The sequence below is a fragment of the Pleurodeles waltl genome, chromosome 12 (genome assembly GCF_031143425.1).
Source record: "Pleurodeles waltl isolate 20211129_DDA chromosome 12, aPleWal1.hap1.20221129, whole genome shotgun sequence".
Taxonomy (NCBI): domain Eukaryota; kingdom Metazoa; phylum Chordata; class Amphibia; order Caudata; family Salamandridae; genus Pleurodeles; species Pleurodeles waltl.
The window spans coordinates 431,616,461-431,633,309 of record NC_090451.1 but is presented as its reverse complement, the minus strand read 5'-3'; the positions used below and the strand labels follow the sequence as shown (position 1 = coordinate 431,633,309).

Genomic DNA, 16,849 nt, shown 5'->3' with positions numbered 1-16,849 from the left:
ATTCCAATCCAGATTGGCACACTGGACCCCCCTTATAAGTCCCTAGTATATGGTACCAATTTCCCAGACTTCGTGAGTGCGGGGACACCATTATAAGTGTGCACTACATATATGTCAATACATATATGTAGCTTCACAATAGTAACCCCATTGGCCATGTGAGGTGTTAAAAATTGTGAAATTGAACCCCCAATCCAAATCTGGTATTGGGGGGCCAATTCCATGCACCCTGGGGGCTCCACCATGGACCCGCAGTACTGCCGAACCAGCTCTGTTAGGTTTCCACTGGAGCCCCAGCTGCTGCCACTCACAGACCGGTTTCTGCCTTCGTTGGGATTGAGCAGCTCAATCCCAGGAAGGCAGAATAATGCATTTCCTTTAGGAGAGGGATGTTACACCCTCTCCTATTGGAAATAGGTGTTACCGGCATGAGGGGGGTAGCCTCCCAGAGCCTCTGGAAATGCTCTGAAGGACACAAACAGTATCCTCCTTGCATAATCCACTCTACACCAGTTCAGGGACCCCCAGTCCCTGTTCAGGAGCGAAACTGGACAAAGGAAAGGGGAGTGACCACTCCCCTGTCCATCACCACCCTAGGGGTGGTGCCCAGAGCTCCTCCAGATTGTCCCTGGCGTTAGCCATCTTGGATTCCAAGGTGTAGGGACCCTCTGGGAGCATTTGAGTGGCCAGTGCCAGCAGGTGACGTCAGAGACCCCTCCTGATGGTTGCATACCTGGGTAGGTAGCCAATCTCCCTCTCAGGGCCATTTAGGGTCTCTCCTCTGGGTGCTTCCTCAGATTCGGTTTGCAAGACTCCACCAGGACTCCTCTGCATGATCTGCTTCAGCTTCTGACCGTCCGGTCAACCACAGACTGCTCCAGGAACCGCTGTAACTGCTAATGTGACCTACAACTTCAGCTCCAGCCATCAACTGCAACAGTTTCCACAGGTTGTGCACGTTCTGAGGACTGCCTGTCTTCATTTTCCACCAGAAGAACGGAATGAATCTCCCGTGGAGTGACAGAGCTACTTCCCTGCGTCAGCAGGCACCTCTCTGCAATGACGACCGGTACTCTGGGACTCCTCTCCTGTCAACGAGCATGATCCCTGGAACACAGGTGGTAGACCGAAGTGATCCTGACTGTCCAAAGGTCCAGCTGTCCAAATTTGGTGGAGGTAAGGGCTTGCCTCCCCGTGCCACACAGTACCCCTGTGCATCGCGTCCTCTGCAGCTTCTTGGGCTTCTGTGCATTTCTTCCAAGAATTCTTCGTCCACAGTGTAGCCCAGGTCCCCAGCACTCTATCCTGCGACCCTCAGCTCCCTGAGTTGTTCTCCAGCGGTGTATGATCCCTTTGTGTAGTGCTGGGACAACCACACTTTGCAACTCCTTTATCCCCGTGATCTGGGACTCCCGTGGGTGCTGCCTGGTCTTCTGAGAGCTCTCTAAAGTGCTGAGATCCCCCACTGTCTCCTTAGTCCAAGTTGAGACCCCCAGGTCCCTCCTGGGACCGGGCAGCACCTTTTAAAAGCAAAACGCATTCTTACGTGAACCAAGGCCTGTTGGCGGAATTCAGCGACGAAAACAACCTGCATCCAACAACTCAACGTGGAACATCTCTTGCACCAAGCAGGAACCCGCAGCTATCTTTTTTGGTGCATTTCTGTACTTTTCTTCTAACCAGAGAACCCACTTTTGCACCTTCATCCAGGTTGGCAGGGGCTCCTGTTCTTCCTGGACTCTTAATCGACTTCTGGACTTGATCTCCTCTCTCCACAGGTCTTTAGGTCCAGGAATCCATTGTAGGTTTCTTGCAGTCTTGCTTGGTCTTTGCAAAATCCTTTATTACGACTTCTAGTGTGTCCTGAGTGTCGAAGTCGTAATGAGGGCCGTAGTCTTCTCTGGGCAGGGTGCATCTTGGAAGAGTACAACTCTGCATAGTATGGTATAAAACTCTATGGAAAGCCCTCATTGACTATTATAAGTTCCCCCAAGTTTGACTTTAGCAGCTAAATCACTGTTCTTAATTGGATTCTTCTCAGCAACCAGGAAGGAGTTCTACTAGGTCTCTCATGCTTCCTATAAGTACACGTATGCATGTTTGCCAAGCTAAGCAACCTTGCAAGTATGCTATTTCCTTAAATTGACCAAGCAGGTTATTCAACTCAACTATTGCAGCCACTTCATAAGTTGCCTCAAATCGGAGTTTTACCAAAGCAAGGCCTTTTTCTATTGTGTCTAACTGGGCTCAGTTAGACTTAAGGACCCCAGCCTGCTTTGAGATCGATATGCCCCTTACATAACTTAAAGGTTTCTGATATGGTAAAAAATGAGGAATTAAGCCAATATTTGTGTCCGAAAATTTGTCAATAGCTACTGCAATTTCGCTTTAAATACAGAGTGTCAAAGTTGTTGATGGGACACACTAGGGTCTATGACATTGCAAGAAGTCAGGTGAGGTTATTGTCGGTCAGGAGTACTGGGGAGTGAGCAGAAAATGTTCAGGGAAAGTACTGAAATGACTGCACCCACGGAAGAGCCTCAGTATGCAGTAGCCAGAAATCTACCGGGGTGCGCGTGTCACATATCAAGGAGTAAAAAGAATACACTCTGCTTTTGTCTCTAGTTTCCTGTCAAACACCGGTCAGGCGGTCAGTTAAGGAGCTGATGAAGAATCTGCACTTCATCACGGTTACTGACCCTACATGGGTTGGTGCAATCAAGGAAGGGATTAAGCTCCAAATTAAAATCACCAGCCTATATTACATTACAATTGTTACGAGAACGTTAATGGTATGCAATATTTTTAAAATACTCTGGGAGTCCGTGTAAGAGGCACATGAGGCAAAGAGCATAAGAGGGCGGACCTGTAGTTTCCCCGATACATAGACTAATCTTCCCCTGGGGCCCAAATTGACAAACTTTTTACGCACGCTTTTGGGAACTAGTATTGACAATCTACATATGCAAGAGCTGTAGGAGGAAAAGTATTAAGCAAACCCTTAGTGGTATGCGAATGTATCTACCCGGAATCATCAAGGTCTCCTATGACAATCTGCATCAATATCATAAGCTCATATGTCAATACAGAACTGGATGCATGTTTGTACCAATGTGTCTCTCATTGCAGTGGGGCAGAAAATGTCCAGCCTCAGGAAGAAAAGATAACAGATACAGAACACACTAAGTAACAGATAAGCTATTCAGTTTTTTATTTTGCACTTTTGCATACTGTCACTATTTTGAAGAGAAAGCTTAGGAAACGAGCAAGGATATCAATATAACAACGGTGAAGGCATAGTAAATAAAACTGAAAAAGAACATTTAAGAATATCATTTTTAAGGGACAAGTGAAGCAGGGACCAGTTTGATCTCATAGGTCCCGGAGCGTATGAATCACTCCACATCACTGACTTAGATACTACCACTTCAAAGGCAGTATATGAGTCATTAGGTTGTCGTACTGAGTTACATTATTTTATATTATGTATCTTGAACTGAGATTTTGGGGAATTTGATAGCATCTTTAGAGCAGGTGAAAAAGAAAGTGCGGCTATCAAATTGAAAACACAACTTGGAGGGATGTAGCAAATCATAAGGAATGCCACTGAACTGGACCAATTTCTTGACCTTGGTAAAAGTCTATCTGGCCTCCTGCACCGCCAGGGTAAAATCTGGATTAAAGGAGGACTCTAACCCATCATACGCCAGATGTCCCTTTTCTCTCAAGAGGCACAAGCTCAAAAGCTGTGCTTTAACAGAGCAGAATTTTGTCTCTGGATCGAGCTTGGGGCCCAATGATCTGTGACCTCTCCCAATTACAAAAGACTGAGAGAAACTTTGTTTGACCAGCATATCCCCCAGCAGTTGTGGTGACCATCTTAGATGTTGATCGGCCACGCCCCATAATTTTTGCTAAAAAATATAGACATGTTAGTACTTCTAAATAATCATCACCAACCCTCACTTCAATCTTGAGGTTTTTAGATGTAGGTTTAAAATGTATTTATGAGAAATAAGCAGAGTATGACTGTAGACAATATAACTGCATAACAGCTAGGAGAGGGTTGGGAAACACTAATAATTACTGCTTTGTACTACCTTTTGTAGTACAGCTACCTAAAAAAATGCATTAAAGCAGTCAGGCGAGAGTCCCTTTTGAAAAAATATTTTTGTGGAATGACTTTCCTATACATGCACTAGTCCTGGAGCTAGGATTCACACAACAGACTGTGAATGTTGTATTCATCACACAAAGCTAGGATACAGGCAGATCCTAACAGACTGTTAAAGCTGGAAAATATTTGCATGCTTGCTTCTGCTGTCAACAGAGCTCTGCCTATAACACAATGAAGTCTCATCGCAGGACTTTGCACTACAGAACATAGCTGCATACTAGCTCTTACTACCCAAATTTTGAAGTGGGTGCATCAGAAGGGAGGTGGTGATATTTTAACAGAATTTTAAAGGTCTACTTTACATGACCTCCCAGCAAACTAACTAGTCATTCTCAAATGACCTGTACCAAAATTAATGACATTGTTTTTTACTGAGTTTGTTGCACTGCAATTGCTTCTATGATATTTTGTCCGGTCTCAGCCATTCTTTTAGTGTGCAGTTTCCAGAAATACAACTTTGAAACACCTCTAAGTCTGATGACAGAATTAAAGACATCTAAGAATGACTCTGTGGCCTGGTTTATCGTGGTTTTCGCTAACATGATTGTGAAACACTTGACGCAAGCTTGAATCCAAAAGAAAGCGGTGGGAAAAAAAACAAAGTGAAGCCCGACAGTCAAAGGTTAGAAAAGACATCCATTATGCTCTTAATAAAAAACTACCCCAAGTTCAACACAAATAAACGAACATCAAATGGGAAAATATTAAGACCAGACTGAAGCATTACATCTTCAAAATAAAGCCCTATCTAGTAGAACCAGCACACTTGTTGGGACTTTGTAGATTAAACCTTTACATCTAACTCTTTTGATTCTCATCACTCAATATGCACAGAATATCCATTTTTAGCTAACCCTTTTTTATCTCTATGCTTTATCTTTTCATATTAGCATCTTACATCTAACATGTTTGTATGTTTTTGCAAACATTCTCTTGCCCAGTCCATTTTCTAAAGATATTCCACGGGCATCAATCCTTCTAATTTACGACATCTAATCTAAAATGTATTATTTTCATCTACAACTTCTTGGTTTTAGATTCCCTCCGAAAAAATATCATGTCCTTGACCACCTTTTAAATTCCAGTTATGCACTTCTTGCCTCTTGTTTTTCAGACACTAGATTCTGAATGCGTGATGACCAGAGCTGTTAGGCCAACAAAGGACACTGTGAGAATGGTAAACGCTCGTCAGGTTTTAATATGCAATTTTTAAATATTTTGTTCTAGTACAGTAAACCAATACTCCAATGTTAAAGTCTAAACTCTAGTACCCCATATACCTAAGGGCCTGTACTCTGGGCACCTTATTCCGTCTGCCTCTGTGCCCTGGATTTATGTATTGCTTGCTGAATTTCCTTGTGTACCAGAACTAGGAGTGCATTTAACATTGGTATGCCACATTTTTTGTGAGTAACAGAAGTATTTGTTTCTCCCTGTTGCTCCCAGGCCCAAATGAGACATTTTACACTCATCATTTGTGGGTTCCATACCCATCTTCTTTGTCTCCGATTTTGCTTAGTTGCACTAGTAAATACATTACTTCAGTCCATGCTGCTGGTGCCCAAATCCTGTGGATTCCATCTATTGATAACATTACAACAGTTTCAATGTTTTGCAACAAATGCTGCATCTTTACAATGTTTCACATCCCATGACTGGGCCACAGATGACCCAGGTGACAGTCTTGATTACATTTCATACATATTCCGTCCATCACAATACACTTCCTATAGCAGTTTCATCCTTGCTTTGTGTCTGTATCACATGTTTCCTTTCTCTTCCTTTGCTTCTTTTTGCCTTATTTTGTTCTCAGTAGAAGCGTAATGAAGAAAATAAGTGTTGGTAACCACTACCTACAACCACCAGCACAAATTAAGCAATGGTGATTGTTGGGATGGGAATGTCCCCGAGTGGTACCCGATTGTGTACCCCTGCCCTAAGTGCATGACTGAAAGTGTATCTGCTATCCTGACTTAGGGGGTCATTATGACCCTGGCGGTCAGCGGTAATATGGAGGAAAGTACTGCCAACAGTCTGGCGATACTGTCCTCCATATAATGCCAATGTACCACACCGACTGCCACAGCGCTAACAGCCATCGGGCTGGAGACAACAATCTCCAGCCTGGCGGCCGTCACTTACCCGCCTGCGGGATTATGACCCCGCCTACTTCCATGGTTTTCGTGGCGGCCATGGCGGTAGGCACTATCAGTGACAGGGAAGCCTGTCACTGACAGGGGTCCCCGCACCCCCTTCCCCCTCAATAGGTTCCCCTCCCAGACCCCCTTCCTCTCCAGACCCCCCCTTCATACACGCCCCTCCCGTCACACAAGCACACACACACCCATTCCCACATTCATCCACGCATGCATGCATCCATTCACACACACATCCACACACACTTACATACATACATACATTCATTCACACTACTCAACATATACGCACTCACACCCCCAAACATGCACCCACATACAGCACACAACACACACCCACATACACGCACAGACGTACACACACACCCCCACAACACCCCCCCACCGCCCCTCCCGTGTCAGAGCACTCACTTACCTGTGTCCAGGGGATCCTCCGGCAGGAGACAGGATGGGGTGCTGCTGACAGCAGCAGCGTCCACCAGCAGAACACCGCCAGGCCATATTAATTCTCATAATACGGTTGGCAGCAGTCTACTGGTGTGGTGCTGCTGCTGGCAGCAGCGCCGCCTTTCCGCCATCCGCCAGCATGGCCACAGCGGGATTTCCACCATCCTTCTGGTGGATATCCAGCTGAGGTCATAATTTGGCGGGCAGATGGTAGACCGGCAAAAGACAGTCGCCGCGGCGGAAGACGTTTTTTACTACCAGGGTCATAATGACCCCCTTAGTTTGGCCCGGACTTCACACTAATTTAGCAAGCGTGCAATTGCCTAGACAAGTCCATGATAGTGCAAGGTCAAAGATATAATAGTTGACCAGACTTTTTTTTTATCCTTATAAATGGGAGTGTGGCCTGCTGATTACTCTTCTGTAAAGTTCCACTGTTATGTCAAGCCCAAAATATTGTGCTCCCATCCTCGTGTTTATTGAGCACATGAGTATACAATATGTGTCTAGTAGATTGGTTTTAGTAGGATTCTAAATGTGTAAGGGTCAGAATAGTGAAAGCACTAGGATTCATTTTGGATGTCTGTAGTTTGGCATGGCTAAAGACTAAAAGGTGAGGACCACTTCCCCAGACAGTAGAAGCCTATTGCTTGCATTCCTGTGGGTAGAGGATGGAGATTCAAGCAGTGAAGTGAGGAGGATGGAGACAGAGCTAGCTTTAGACATTACTTGATGGCTCTGTTAGCAACGGTCTACTGATTTCTTCCAAAGTCTGTGTTTGGAAAGTGGCCTGAGAAGGATTCTTCCAAGAAGTACCTCAAACCAGTTCTGAAGTTTGAGATAGTGAATCTAGCCTAATTCATGCCTCTGCCAAAGATTACTGGGCAGCTAGAATAAACATGGACACCCAAGTGGGAGAGATCACAGTGAGAAGAGAGGTGTAAAACCCAAAGAGGAATCACAACAAGGGGTATTAACCAGTATTTGTAAATTAGGGTGTGTAGTATTTAAAACTGCTGTGCTATTAATGTACTTTCTTTTTCAAAATGACAAGCACTAGGCTGGCCACCAGATTGTTTCGTCTGTTGGCTGACTGGAGAGTTGTGAGTTCTGAGCCTTGCACACCACCTCCCTCAGACGTCTGTGGTTGCTCATCCTTACTACTCTGACAGTCAAGTGTAGAAAGGTTTGAACTTAGCCCTCAATTCTTCATTGCCCTCACTGCAAAGCAATATTAGGGCACAGCCCAGGATAACAATGGCAAACAACCTAAACCCATACAGTTGGGTCCAGTAGTCTGAGTCTGCCGTGTGGTCACCTGAACCAGTTCTGACAATGATGCTCAAGTCACTTCCTTCTATTGGACCTAGCTAAAAAACTGTTTAGTACTAGAATTAGAATTACTTTTCACACAAGAGAAATGAGGACTACACCAAGACATTTAAGTATGGAATGAAGGCTGGTCAGATTTAACAGTTTTCTTGGAACACTAATAATCCATAACTCTGCAATCTTGCAGGATTGAGAGAAAATTATATATTAAAATAAGAGGTGTATAAAAATAGTAGTAGTCCCCATTAACAATGTATACAATACCTGTTTTACAAAAGGTATTTTCTGGACCTCGTCTCTAATATATTGCAACATTCTTTCCAACTGTACATGCTTTTACAAGTTCAACTCTGCCACTTATATGTCGGGAGCTACAAATATTTCAATCATGTGAAAAGCAAAATCACTGTGATTTACCCGATATGCAGGTCTGACAGGTTCCACATTCATGTCTGGAAACAGAACAAGTAGCCAATAGGCCAGGTCTCGCCATGCAAGTTTTCTTAGAAATTTCGGTACACTTTTCTTAGTAAAGTGTGCTTCATGTAACACAGTCCTGGGACTGATTTGACCAAAGTGAAGGTAAGGAGAGATATGACTGGTGCTAGGCTTGTCTGCACGACCAGATTCCTTCTCGTATGACTTAATTCCTTGAGAAAAAAAAAATATATTAAATGTATTGGTTAGAAATTTAAGACTGAGGTTTTACCTTATAAAGAATACATGATTTATGCTAAACACAATTAGCTGAACATCATTCTGATAAAATATATCGGAGGTACACAAAATGAAGCCACAAAATTCAGAAATAATATTAGAGGATTGATAGAGCTACTTTGCACCAGTATGTGCATATCTAGCATCATTCTTATCTATACACCCATATTGACGTGAACTAAAACTGCAGAATTTGTCAAGGAGGACAGTTTTAAAGCCTTGCGTGCCACTTTTCACCAGTTGGCTAACTAAACTATTCTCATTGTACACTTGACACTCCTGGGCCAGTGAGGGTGAGTAGTCATTTCTAACAAGAGATGTTGGAACTAAGACATTATCTGACACTAGTAATTCCACTCAATAACCAGTCTGGGCAGTGATTTTGAAAAAGGACCGGAAGATCAATATTTTAATTCTGAAAACATCCTGGGGTTGATTGTGCACACATTCAGATCTGACCTGGTAATTTGGGCTGGACTGTTCCTATTGGAGCAGAAGAAAGACTATAAAGACTAACGTACATATGGTTGCTCCTTGCTGAAGAGGTACAGTGTGCAAAGAATGATAAAACAGGAACACAGGTTGAGCTATTACTATTGCTAAGACATTTGCAAGCATTCCACTCATCAGTTTTTGTCGTTGTGCCAAACTCTGTTGGCACCATTTCTCCAAGCCCATATAAAATACCAGTTAGTATGCCAGCTGATATCCAAGTCCAGATCCATGGCTAAGGTCCAAAGTAAGTACCCTATAGGGATCACACTTAAAAGGACCAGATATCAACATTAGTCCGTCATTGTCAAGATGTTACAAGGGAAGTAGTGAGGAATGCGCAGTCTAGAATGCTCAGCTGTCCCTTACAACTTTCAAGATAAAACTGCATAGATATCAAGTGAAGTGGTATACTTTAGTTTGCTTCAATTGTAATCCCCGTTTTACTTTTAATTTTTAAAAAGATGTTATAGCGTAAGGGAGGAGATGATTCACATTTCATAGGGCAAGTCAGCCCAACTTTGAACATCTGTAGTGAGAGGAAAGCTGAGCTGGAATACACCAAAAAACCTAAGGAAGATGAAGCCATAAAGTAAGACCGAGTCCTTTCCCTGTTGGAATGAAGATGGGCAGAGAATGTCAAACAATTTTAGAAACTAAGATTTTCCGATAATAAAGAGGTGATTATGAGGTGACATCTAACTCTACCCAAAAAAATATTTCAGTCTGTTTCTGTAACTGGAATCCGAAAATGCTTTCAAACTTTAATGTTAGGAAGAGTAATCTCAAAGCATCTCTCTTATGGATGGGTTGGTGAAACTCAAAGAACAGAGGTGCTCCATAGTTAATCCATGTTCACCTTTGTCTCAGTTTGACTTCATGTTGATGACATTGCACTAACATCAGGCAGCACTCAAGATCTGTCTGACAGTGACACAACATCTGTATACATGGTAGATGGTATCCTTGCTAATCCCTGAAAGTAAAAATCAAACAGACCAGCAGCAAGGAATTCTCATGATCCAAGAGGGCAACACCACTGATGAGTTTAAAATTATACGAGACAACCCATGCCAGCTTTGGCTTTTTTCTTGCTGAATGGCGTATTTCATGTTGTGTATGAACATACTGTCAGCACAAAGTTTCATCCCCATTCATCATCATGGTTGTTTTCCCCTAAGTAAAGAGTAGCTGCTTACCAGGAGCCTCTAGGGCAGCAGGTTCACGAGAAATTCCAATTTTAAGGGCTTCATACCAGGCACCTAACACTAAATCAGGGGATAGGCTTTTTTATCCAGCTCCAGTAGCTCATTTTTATTTTCCTTATGTTAGATACAATCTGTCTTCACCTTGCACGTTACCGGTGCACTGTACTATGGATTACAGCTGTATTTCCTAGTTTCAGCTCGATATTAGTATTCATAATCAGTAGATCTTCAAACCAGTTACTAGCTATCTCAGTTTTAGCTGAAGGATTGTGATCCAACAAGTTACAATGTTGTGACAGCAATATTTTAAAAATTGGGGGCAACGCATGTTTGTGAGCACTGCCTGTGTTCCACCAATATTGTTGTAACTGCATTGTGTTGAGCTTTATTTTTCGGGATTGCTCTGGTGTTTGCGATCTTTTAGTGATTGCAAAAGTATAGAAGGTGTTTCTAGCCACAGTATAGGTTTATCACTGTTCTAATGTGCATTGTGTGGTTTTCATTTAATATGTGCTTCTTATTTGTACTGTAAAATATTAGCATGCGGATAGATTGAATCATAAATGCAAGGGGGAGGCACAATGATCACGGTTAGCTATATCACATTCCAATTCTATTCTAACTTCTCCAAAACCATGAAAGATACAGCCAATAAAAGTAATGTAGAAATGAATTAGATACTCTGATCCAATGTGCAGATGAGCTCTACTACAGACTATGATTTGTCCGTAAAAGAACTATCCCCTACATATTCTTTGTGGCATGCTTCATCAGAGAGTCCTTCACCTGCTCTGTATGGGCTCAACCTATAAGAGGGTTCTTGAGGGTATACGGCTAAGGGATCTTGTGAAGAAACTGTGGTTAAAATTACCAAGACTATGTCTCAAAATGTGCAACTCTCTTCACGTCAAGCTGCATTTAGTGCCATGCGTTATGCTTTTTAGGAAAGCTGTTTATTTGGATCTCAATCACAGCAAGGTAGCCAAAGATACCACCTAAACAGTGCACACTGACAAATGTAGTGTGGTCTTTAGGTGCACTAGAAGTATTCATAGTCACTGTCAAGGATGCAAAATGTGTGGAAGCGTGGCATGTTGATGGGAAGGTGCAATGTGCTACACCATGTCTGGCTGTACAGTTGAACACATTTATGGTCGGTAAATCAAGGGGAGGGCAGTCTTCTGCACGGATGGAAAGGTACATGCATTTACTCAGACAATTTCAGCAAATGCCCCTTCATGAGACACTGGGGAGAGGGGAGGATGGGTGATGTAAGAGCAAATTGCAGTGGAGTAAAGTAAGACTCTGGAAGGGAGATAGGTATTCTGAAGGACATGAGATTGGAGCCAAACATAAAATATTTCAATGTACTGGACAGAAAATGGTAAAATACTTAAATTAAACTGCCACTGAACAATTATAATCTCACATGGAAATCTCACCAAACAGCCAATCAGCAAACACATAAAACAGTCTTCCTAGCAGAGTGGGTAACCTGATCTGAGTTAAAAAAAAAAAAAAAAAAACTGTTCAATAAGCTTAAAGTTGATAGAAGAAGCCACTGTGGGTTACCTGGAAGCCACCAGCCTCGCAGGTTGAATAGGATGGGAATAGATAGGTCAGTGAAACACAGCAAGCATAAACTTAAAGCAACAAGCATCCTTCTCATCAAAAGCCTCTTTAGGCTGCATGTTGGTTAATTTATTAACCCAATATGGCTGCCCACCTTTACTGGGTGATATGCCAGTCACTCACATCTAGCAAGAGATGACAGCATTACTGCTCTTTCTGCACTCTGCTCACTTAGGATGCATCATGAGCAGCTGTTCTATTTGGTCAAATGTGGGTGCATTGTTCGGGTGATTTTGGCTCTAAACCCTCCTCTCCTAGAATAATCGAATAAGTCTATTTGAAAACACTCAGCAGGACAGCTTGTTACATTGCTATGGCCATCCTTGTGCTGATTGTGTTTTATATACAATATATGACTGAGACAAAAGCCGCCGGTGGATTCAGTTGGGATTGCTTTTGCTTTTGCCTATAAAGCTGTGGCTAAATTTGTGGAAGGAAAGTAGCTTGCGATGGTTAGGCCTTCCAGTTTTATGTTTCGTAAGTGTTCACATTATGGATAGCATGAGCCATTGTTTCATGCATGACTTCTGTTGAAGCTTGTTTTGAATGTGGTGTGGTGTAGTTAAAATATCGCTCCTTCCCCAATGTGAGTAACTTACACTACTCTTTAGGATTCTTGTGACATACGAGATATTAGTTGTGGTCACTATGGTACTAGTCGTGAATGAGCAATTATTTCTGTCAGACATGAAAAATGTTACACCCTTCCCCAGCACCCATAGGAGGGATTGTAGGTCCAGTAAACATTTCACATTTCTTTTGGTCTGAAGTTGGTAGACGCCACAGGATTTATGTTACAGAAGAGTGGTATGATGAGGTGCAACTGATTACAACAACCCACAATAAGTTAAGACATAACTGGGACTACTGGATTACTTTTCAGTTTCGGCCTGGGTAGCTTCCACTCGTGGTCCCCATACACAACAATCTTGAAAGCCATTTGTGTTAATTACAAGCAAGCGGTGTGTGCATTCGCTGTTTCTGTCACTTGACTATGATAGTTTACTTTGTGATACTGAATGGCCTTTCTGCCTCTTACTTTCAAGTTGGCATGACAGATGAGGCTTTTTAATCTTGATGAGACCTATATAATTATCTGAAAGGGTAAAAAAATCAACATAAACCTAGGGTTGTCTAAAGTGAAATTCATATGACCAAGGGCCAATGCAAATATTGTATTGGAGATTGTATTGAAAATAAGGGACACTCCATGCTGTACATATGTGTATCATTTTGTAAATACTGCCTTAACGTTTGACAACTGCACTGTTATCACCACTGTATATTGCTTCATTAACCAAGGAACATAACATTGATTCACATTTTGAAAGGCCTTGATTTTTTTTTCTAGATGTTATAAATTAGAGTTCAGATAGGTTTGTACCTGTGTTTAAATGAGACCCACAAAACTATAGTTCCGTTTCTCTCAAGCTAACTTTCAACCATTTAGTTGGTCAAACCAACAAGGAGCCTGCAAGAAAGGGTGGGGATATCCCCAAGCACTGGGATAATCAGCTCACTGTGCTTTCCTTTTTCCATTCCCTCTGTGTTCTATACTGGAAGGGACTGTATAAATGTATGTGTCATGTTTTCAAACATGCCTGGCCTGTAGAAGAAAAATCCCACATACACTGGGACTTCCTAGCCTGCTCCTGGTGGCATGGAAGAACACAATGACTATGGACACAGCCCCCCATAACCTGGTAAGTTTGGGGAGTCAATTGCCATCCCTCATGGACTGGGTCTAAGGGGTGCTGCTTTGGGCTCCTCAACTAACCTTAGAGCCAAAGGCTGACAAGCTCTTCATCTACATATGAAATGTAGAACCACAAAGGGCTATTTGCTGAAGATATCACTATATAGTTTGCTACATAACAGTCTAATGTCAGCACCACACAAAACACCGGAAGTAGACATATCTTCTGTATGAAATTGACCATCTCCTGAAGGTTACTGCGAAATGCTAATCTTGCATTTAGACAACCTCTGCCTTTTTTGACACTTTTGTAGCTGGAAGAGGTGTCCTACTCATGCTGCAGGTTATTAAAGACTGGTTTGTTTCACATCTTTTTGGGATCATGAAAGTTTGCGCAATCAGACAGTCAACCTGGGTGAGATATTTTCTAAGGAGTGGGTGGCACTCTTTCCCTTTACCCACACTGTGGGCACTAGCAGACAGATTTGTTACTACTCCCATATAGGTCTATAATGCTCTAAAATTAGAATTAGGTCTGAAAAATTAGCATTTTATCCAGCTTAAATCCAGTGACCGGTGGAGGAATTGTTAACTGATTGGGGGAAATTATAGAAACTGCAATCATTAACGCTGAATACAGACCAGTGGTTAAAAAAAGTTAATTCTGCAACATGAAAATATTAACTAATGTATATAACACAAAAAAGCAGTATCTTATACACTGGGAGGTGAAGTTGCCATCTATCCTTTTTGTACAAAAATAGGTAACTACAAGCACCCCTTCTTGCCACACTTTATCACTGCAGAAAATGGTGGGCATTGAGCCTGGATTCTGGACAGGAGAAAGGCACGCAGTAACTGTTTCATAAATTATGCAGCAGTGCAGTAAAGACTATAGCAGACTAAGGTGCGAGTAGGACAGACAAGACCAAAGGGCAACTCCGGGACAAAAACACTTGTAGGCAAAGGAACAGGGTGGTTTTCAAACCTGGTTAGCATACATACATAGGTGATTTGCTGCTACATAAAAATGATTCTCCAGGTAACTGTGCTATTTCCTTAACGACTGGAGCACTGAGTTTCCCTTTAGAACTGCCAGCAAAACCTATAGTTTTTAGACAATATATGTTTCTATATTAAACATTTGCACATGAATTATGCTTTAACACATCCGATCGATACATTTATCAAATAATCAAGAACTGCGCACATTTGATTCTTTGAAACACAAACAGCAAAGAAACAGCTCAAGAATCGAATCAAGTGGTACGTATTCAACATCTAAAACTTCACTAAATCAAAAAAGTGGCAAAGGCGCAGGCGAGGCTTGTTTAAAGCAAGTTAAAATATGAGCATCTTCATTTTAGTGAATATTTTCTTACCATCATTAAGAAAGGTTTCCAGGCACCTATAAGCACCATCCTCACTGAAGTCCCATGTTTTTCGAATTACAATTGCCCAGTCAACCTGAAGCAAAGGTATAAAAATAGGAAATGTCTATTGTTACAGCTGCTTTTCTCATTAAGACTAATAGTATTATGTCTCATGCACATCTGAATATTTAAAGGCTACATTGACATTCCTGTACCATTAGTAATTTGCACAGGCCATTCTAAAATGCTCAGACTGCAAACTACTGCCACCATGTTGGTTTAAATTCACGTTTTAATAAATAAAAGGAATAGATTTGCTCAATGTACTGAAAAAAAGTAGGCAAGAAGTGAATGATAATTGGGCAAAGCAGTTTTGTCTCTGCAACAAATTATCCAGCACTGGACTTATGCATAATTACAGGGTAATAGAATAATTTCCTTTTAAGAGTGATAATGATCCACTGGTAGATGTCACAGGGAAAAACATACAGACATGTGTACAGTTGAATAAATTAGTAGGAGCTAGGCCTTATCTTTAGTAGGGGAGGGGTATATGTGAATGCATTGGTTGGCACTAATAATAGATGAGCTACAGGACATTAGCTATTGTTAGGATGCAGAGGTATGAGTTTCAAAGGAGAGGTTGTCAATTTGGAAATGGGGTGTGGGTAATTTGCAGAAATACAATAATAGTGATTAAGGCATACATGCTTATGAGTTAAATTATGTCGTGCTCAGAGAGAGGGAGCATGCACAGAATGGAAAGGAAGAAGTAATTTGAAAGAAAAGGAGAATTGATGGTCTAAAGTTTGAAGTCAAAGTCAATTTTCATTCAGGTACTGTGGAGGCTTTTGAGACCCTATGCAATATCACTGTAGGCCATGAGAACCCAAGGGGTCACACACATCACCATAACCAATGAGTAAATAGACATATTATGGTTTCACTGTCCCAAAAAACAAAACAAATGGAACTAAACTGCAAAATAGGAATGTTGTATTTTAAATGATTTTACTAAAGATAGTCCTCCCCTTTGCCTCTGATGATCAGGTTGGGGATGAAGGAGTACCTCTAGCTAGTGCTTTGAAGGGGGACGTGCACCCACTTAGAGGCTAGACAAATGGCTCAAAGACGCTCCTAAGAGCATGAAAGACTAAAGGATGAAAATGGAGCTTTAACAGCAATTTTTCTATGTCCCCTAATACTGAACAATCTCAGTGCAATAAGCAGTTCCATCTGTCAGGAAGGTGTCTCACTACTCTAAGGCAATAAAACTCCTTATATTTGTTGTGTTAAACTGGTTAAAAAAAAAAAGTACAAAACTACATTATTTCTCCAAATAACTTGTGCAAAAGGTGTGTTATCTTCTGTAAAAAACAAAAGGAGGATTTAGTGTTTTCATAGTAATGGTCCGTGTGTGCAAGCTTATGCTAAATAACTAGCATAAAAAACACTGAAAATGTAGCAACAGACAAAAATCTCATTTTAGGAAATGTATCTTTGTCAATTTATTCTTCACACTGTCCTTACCCATACTAACCTCAAAACTGAAAATACCAGGTAAAGTAAAGTAAGAAATATTTCTGTTTTAGCGCTATCCCGTTATCATGTTTTTACAG

The 16,849-nt window shown here is 41.7% G+C and overlaps 1 protein-coding gene across 1 annotated transcript in view; it reads right to left on the bottom strand.

Moving 5' to 3' along the window:
• Positions 1-16,849, bottom strand: part of LOC138267742 (deoxyribodipyrimidine photo-lyase-like) — a 149,291-nt gene that overhangs the window by 44,575 nt on the left and 87,867 nt on the right. The window contains exons 4-5 of the mRNA XM_069216923.1: positions 15,240-15,324; positions 8,530-8,762 (exon numbers count right to left, since the gene is read on the bottom strand). Coding sequence (XP_069073024.1) covers positions 8,530-8,762; positions 15,240-15,324 — 318 coding nt within the window. The remainder of the gene's footprint in view (positions 1-8,529; positions 8,763-15,239; positions 15,325-16,849) is intronic.